Below are 6932 nucleotides of genomic sequence, written 5' to 3'. Positions count from 1 at the left end.
GGGTTTATGTTCCATTAAGGACCTTTACGTTGAGGGAAGGTTTGCATCATTTAACCAGCTAAGGGAGAAGTTTGATCTGCCCCATTCATACTTTTTTCATTATTTACAAATAAGGCATTATGTGAAGTCCAGAATTTGTAACCATGAATTCGTCCCTGAGAAGCATGTGTTTTTTGATATTTTATTAAGTCCTCCTCATTCTACGCACCTTGTCTCTAAATTTGTTGGCTTATTTGAAAGTTGTGTCACAGCCTCAAATCAGAGATTTAAAGTGGCCTGGGAGGATGATTTGGGAGCTGAGCTCTCCGACGAAACGTAGGATAGGTGATTGGCCACAGTACGGTCCTGTTCAGTCAACAGTAGACATCAACTGATACAATTCAAGGTTATTCATCGTTTGCATTATACCAAGACCAAACTGCACCAATTTTTTTCTTCTGTCTCACCATTCTGTGACAAGTGCAAGGTCACAGAGGACACAGCTGCACATGCTTTTTGGTTTTGTCCTTCACTGTTGGGATTCTGGACTAGCATATTTGACTGGTACTCTAAGGCCTATAACAGGCCTCTTCTGCCGGATGCGTAACTTGCCATTTTTGGCCTTTCACAGCACACCTCTAGCCTTCCAAAAACTTTACAACAGGCCCTCACCTTGGGTGTGATTGTGGCCAAGAGACTTATATTAAAGAACTGAAAGTCACCTTCATCTCCCTCTTTTCGAATCTGGATTATGGACATGATTTCCGTCATAGAAATGGAAAGACTCCGATTTCTTATGTCCAACTCCATTGAAAAGTTTTCTGCTGTCTGGGGACCATTTCTTGGATATGTAGACAAACAAGCAGCCAAACCAATGTCTAATTTTTCTTGTGTGAGTTGAGTTGTACATTACCTCCAGGTATTTCTAATGGTTGACTGTTTTACTATGGTACCTTTAGTTACTGAACCTGTGTTTATTATTGTAAACATTATAATTTATGTCTAAGGTATTAAAAGGTTTTTTTTTTATCTATTTGTTTATTCATTTATTTATTTACTTTTTTCGTTAGTGCGTGTGGAGTCTGATACAATGCTGTTTGTTCTGTGTTTATTCTGAAAAATCTTGAAAATAAAATTTAAAAAAACAAAACAAAACAAAAAAAAACCTCACTTCAGAAAAGAACAATGTCTTTCTCTGTTTCCAGGTCTCTCTCTCTCTGTGTGTGTGTGTGTGTGTGTAATCACAAAGAAATCACAAAGGGACAAATTGTCAGGTGTGCACGGAGAGGACCCAAATGCAAGACGCAACAGGGGCAGGGAAGAGTCTTTAATGTAGAGAAAAGGAACAAATACAGAAATGCAGCCAGAGAGCATTCGAAAAACCCGACACAAAGAAAAGTACGCAGCCACAAAAACACAGAAAAAACGGGAACGCAGAGCGAACAGTTCAGTACGCAAAACAAACTAAAAATAGGCAAAGTTCTTACAGGAAATGTCCCAGACAACAAAATCCGAGCAGGGTAATCGAAAAGCAGAGAGTATCACAAAGAAAAGTCCTAGGCAAAAAATCTGACACAGCGTCAATGAACAGTCCAAAATCCGGCTGGGAAAACAGCAAGGGAAAAAAGGCAAGAAGAAAGTCGGGATGACTCGCAGCAATGCAGAGAGATCATCTGGCGAGGAAGGCACGTAGACAGCATGTTTATATACTGTAGTGCCAAAGGGAGGTGAACCCGGAAGACCACGGAACGATCGTGAATGGAGCGAAGGGACACGCGTGCTGACACAAATTAGCATTAGATTTATTCCAGATTTATTAGCGAGATTTATTCCAATTGTACAATTGTATTCCAGTTATTCCTCATTAGCCAAATTAAAGCAATCCTCTAAATCAACCTGGAAAAACTCCAGATTAGGACAAAAGTCATGGATGTTCTCTAAAATGGATGGAACTACATGTCTGCTGAGATTTTCATCTATGGTTCGAGTCCACCATTCCTTATACTCCTTTGTAATCTCGCTGAACTCTTCATCAGAGCTCTCCATCATCTCTCTCCTTTCCTTCATCTCTTCTCTCAGTGTGGACTCAAGCTCTGCTAATGTTCCTGATCCTGTCTGATGCCAATCTTTATACATGTTTTCTAATCCTAAATATTTAGAAAGTATATTCATTATAATTTTACAGGTTGCAGTCAGGCAATTGTCTTTTATTTTCATCTCTTCTCTCAGTGTGGACTCAAGCTCTGCTAATGTTTCTGATCCTGTCTGATGCCAATCTTTATACGTCTTTTCTAAGCCTGAATATTCTGGTAGAATGTTTTTTATAATATTATAGGCTGCTGTAATTAAGTGATTGTCTTTTATTTTCTTATTTTCTTCACAATTATATATGAATTCTGTTATATTGAACTGAACCTGAAATTTATGGTCAGAATTCCAGTCTCTCGTTTCATCATCTCCTAGATTTTGAAAAACACTATACATGTTTTTCTTAAAGATATAATAATTTGAGAAGACAATATTAATTTTAATCTGACGACTTATTGCTAAATTGATTAAATTCAACATACAGGGAGAATGAGATTTTCTACCTAAACAAGGACTATTCGTTGTGTATATCCAAACTTCAGAAATATCATTCCTTTTTTCAATTTCTTCAAAAATGAAGTCCTCACTATGTTTATTATGCTCTGGATAAAACGGACCTATTACTTTAATCAAATTATATATTTTATTATTAATCATAATTAACGTATTATTCTTCAATTTTAAGATAGCAAATGCTTGTTGCCTATATTTGTTTTTCTTTAAATCCTTTGGTTGATGTTTTTTGAGCATTTGCAAATTAATATTTTTTTCTTTATTATTTCTATCATTTGAAAATAATAAATATGTAGATATATTTATTTTAATATAATCTAAAATCTCTTTAGCAGACTTCTTATTATTGATGAAATTCCATACAACATCATTCTTCTGGCCTTTTTTCCTCTTTTTTTGTTGGTTTGTTGATGGAGCAGTTCTGTAAGAAAACAAAAGGTTTTATTCTTAATAAATAGACAGATCAGAACTAGAGCAAACACACATACACACACAGGGTGATAGTGTAATAATCATATAATATATTGAAATAATCATCAATATCATTAATAACATTTTGATTATTCTATTATTCTATGTGTGATTTTTGACGAACAATCACAAAATCATAACACAGACACACACATATAGTACAAACATTGTGCTATATATATTTATATATAGCACCATGTTTCATTAAATCCTGATTAAAAGAAAAAAACAGAACAAAACATTTCTATTACAGCTTAACTGAAATAAAAAATGTTTTTCTTACTTTTTTTTCCTGCCATCTCCCCTTCTTTGTCCCTCTTGAGGGCAGGGATGAGGGAGCAGAAGCAGAGACGAGGATGTCTTTGGATCAGAGTCCTGCAGGGATTTCGGCTCTACATGACGGCCTGTAGCACTGTCCATCTGTCCTGCAGGTTTGTCTGGATCAGTCATGTATCTGGGCTCAACCTTATCCCTGCCCTCTCTTGTGTTTCCTTTCTTTAAAGTTTTTGAGTTTTCTCTTGTTGAAGGTATCATTTAAATGCTTTACATGAAGTGAGATTTGAGTTTTTATACTATAACATCAGCACAGAAACTCTGGGTGGAGACTTTACTGGAAATATATTTCTTCACCTGTGTGTGTGTGTCAGACCGTGCAGGGCCCCGCCCCCACCTCGGCTACTCAGACCACATCTCTGTTATGCTAATTCCAGTTAGACTGCTCATCAGACGCTCTAAACCGGTTCTGAAACAGGTTAAAAGAGCATGGCTCTTCAGGAGACTCTATCAACTTGGAGGCATCACACTGTAAAAAATTTTAAGCCTTACAACAAAAAAAATCTTAGTACCAATTTCCCCTAGCTTTTTCTTGTTACAAAAAAAAATACAAAAAATAACTTGTTGAGTTAACTTAAGATGATTCGTTTTCTTGAGAGGTACAACTGTTCTACAACAAAACTTTTTAAGTTGGCCCAATTGTTTTTTGTTTCTTTGCACAACTCAAATTCTTTAAGTTGAGTGAACAAGGAGATGCTGCTGGAAATTGGTACTACATTATATTACTTTCGGATAGGAAAATACAATATGTTGCTATTACTCTTTTTTTAACAAGTCAAAAACTGAGAAACATTTCTCAATAGGACTTATTTATTTTCAGGTTTCATTTGGTCATCATGACGGTCAGAATCTCTTCTCAAGTAACAGGTTATCAAAAATGGTAATTTTGTCACATGAACAGAACAATAAAGAAAAAAAGAGAAATAGATTTTTTTGAGTAAACTATTACCTTATATTTCCCCCAGGATTTCTTATACTGCAGCAACTCAGAAAATGCTACAACTGAAAAATGGTTACTTTTTTTTTTTTAATAAAAAAGATCAGATAAAGAGAGACTCAAGTGAGCTTTTCCATAAAGCTTAAGTGATTTACAACTGCACTTTAAAATTAAAGTTCATTTCAAAAAACACTGGCAAATTTAAGTTTGCAAAATTTGTGACTGTAACTGTATAGCAGTATCTATAAATGTAAATCAATTAGCATTCAATACTGGTTTAAAATTAAACACACCTCACAAAATATGGTCACATCTGAACGTTGATACTAAGGGAGCTTCTTCTTCAGAAACTGTCCATAAAGGTCCATAAAGGCAGGTGAGCGAATACTTTTGGCAATATAGTGTATTTCAGTCCTTTTGGGTATTCAATATTCAGCGCATAGAGAAGGCCAAAGAGTACCATGAATGCTGTGGGAACATCAGGTATGTCCTCCATGAGCAGGGGTGGACTGTGGTTTTTTGTTTTTTTTTGCTGCAGTGAAAGGAAACTTGTGAGACTGAATTGTGTTAATTTGTTTTTTTGCTATATGTAATGTAATTTTATTCATATTCGCTATAAGAGACTGTGACACAATGCACTGTTCTATATTGTTTCTATATTCACTGCATCTCATTTCGGATGCTGCGTCCTCCGGAGATTGCAGTTTGCTGCATACGGCATCAAGAATGTCTTTTTTGAGAAAAGTAACTGTAATAAAATTGATTATTCCTTGTGCAGTGTGAAATGCTGTAGCCTAATTTACTTTTTTACTTTGTTATTTAACGGTTGATTAGTATCTACTGCCGTGGCATCATAATGATGCTATAGAGGAGAATAACATTTTTCCAGCACAAAACAAGCCTCCCTGTCAACAATCAACATGCAACAATCAACAAACATTTTTAACAGACAACGTATAAATGCATGGTGACTAAATAAAGTACTTTCTTTACAGTAATTATATATGGAGACCCAGGCAACGTGGTAATGCTGCATGCATGACTTCCAGACACAATTTAGAATCACACGACTAAAATAATTAAATCAAGTTTTTTTAATGTTGCATGGATTTACTCTACAACAGTGAAACACGACTAAAACATTAAGAAATATAAATAGCTTACAAAGAGAAAGTATCATATATATCGCAATTACATCGACATATTTTCAAAAATGTCAGTAAATGACAAAGAAAAGAACATCAAACATACTCACCATGTGATTCCTGTTTATTCTTGTGGAAGATTCCTCTTGTTGTGCACGCACTTTATTTTTTCACGAAAGTTCTTTTTCTGGTGGATGCTGCTGTTTTCCTGCTTTGATTAAGTTCGAGCAAGTTGAACTAAAACAAATATATATATATATATATATATATACTACCAGTCAAAAGTTTGGACACACCTTTTAATTTAGTGTTTTTTGTTTAGGGATTTATTTTCTACATTCTACAACAATACTGGAGATTTCATAACTATGAAATAACACACATGGACTTAAGTAATCCATATGTAATGACAACAAAAAACAGTCAGTTGTTATTTTAAGACACGAAGGTCAGGTGTTCTGGAATAGTTCTTGCAAGAACAGTATTGTCAAGTGCATTTGCAAAACCCATCAAGCACCATGATGAAACTGGCTCACATGAAGACCATCCCAGTAAAGCAAGACCAAAACTGACCTCTGCTGCAGAGGAGAAGTTCATTTAGAGTTACCAGCCTCAGAAATCACCAATTAACAGCACCTCAGATTAGAGCCGTTATGAAGGCTTTACAGAGCATCAGTAGCATCAGTACATATATATATATGTTATAGGTTGTAAGGTTAATGAGAGCTTACAGTGGTGTTGGACCTTTCTCTGGGGTTAAAGAAGTGGAACACTGTTTCATAGAACCCTGATTAAAAAAAGAAACAGTACAAAAAATTTCTTTTACAGCTTAGCTGAAAAACTGTCAAGTCATGCTCTGTGTGAGCACAGTCAAAGCTCCCATCAGGGTTATTGGACCCTGTCCCTATACCATGGTACCCCTGCTCACACCTCTCCAATGACTTTGTCACTGACACGGCTACACCACCATTTTGATCATTGTGGACCACTTTTCAAAAGCATGTTGTCTGGTGCCACTAAAAGGCCTTCCCACGACCATGGATATGGCCAAGGCCATTTTCCCTAATGTGTTCCGCCTCTATGGTATGCCTGAGGACATTGTTTCTGACACTAAAGCATTTGGCCATTCAAAATTATGCACCAGGTTAACCATGTGACTTATCGTCTCCAGCTCTCGCCTAATCTCCCAATCCCTTCGTGAATCACTCCTCAAACCTGCCCATATCACCCCCATCTCTGACAACTCAAACCCCATGTTACCTCCACCACTTGGTGTTGAAGGATCCCCAGCATACTCAGAATTCACCACAATAATAAAAATATAATTGATAATTATACCAATACCTGATACTCCTGAGCTCCAGGTTCCCTTTGACTCAGTAGAATAGGCATTATAGAGAATGGTTGAATGGATAAGTAATAACAAAATAAAAATTTAAATATATTGACAAAATACTAGTATTTTT

The 6932-nt window shown here is 35.9% G+C and overlaps 1 protein-coding gene across 1 annotated transcript; it reads right to left on the bottom strand.

Moving 5' to 3' along the window:
• Positions 1 to 1246: 1246 nt before the first annotated feature.
• Positions 1247 to 3634, bottom strand: LOC131363271 (uncharacterized). The gene is made up of 2 exons (XM_058405623.1): positions 3335 to 3634; positions 1247 to 3001 (listed from the first exon to the last, which is right to left on the bottom strand). Exons 1-2 carry the CDS (start codon positions 3583 to 3585, stop codon positions 1834 to 1836), a joined length of 1419 nt encoding a protein of 472 aa, XP_058261606.1. The 5' UTR covers positions 3586 to 3634; the 3' UTR covers positions 1247 to 1833.
• Between the last annotated feature and the right edge of the window lie 3298 nt (positions 3635 to 6932).

The sequence above is a fragment of the Hemibagrus wyckioides genome, linkage group LG13, assembly GCF_019097595.1.
Source record: "Hemibagrus wyckioides isolate EC202008001 linkage group LG13, SWU_Hwy_1.0, whole genome shotgun sequence".
In the NCBI taxonomy this organism is placed as follows: Eukaryota; Metazoa; Chordata; class Actinopteri; order Siluriformes; family Bagridae; genus Hemibagrus; species Hemibagrus wyckioides.
The sequence above is the reverse complement of the archived record's forward strand: the minus strand, read 5'-3'. Positions and strand labels throughout refer to the sequence as shown.

Bases quoted from the DNA above. Each gene is read 5' to 3' on its own strand.
- LOC131363271 (XM_058405623.1), bottom strand. From the start codon at position 3,585: ATGATACCTTCAACAAGAGAAAACTCAAAAACTTTAAAGAAAGGAAAC. The intron at 3,002-3,334 runs GTAAGAAAAACA...GTTTTCTTACAG, and splicing joins GGAGATGGCAGGAAAAAAAA to AACTGCTCCATCAACAAACC.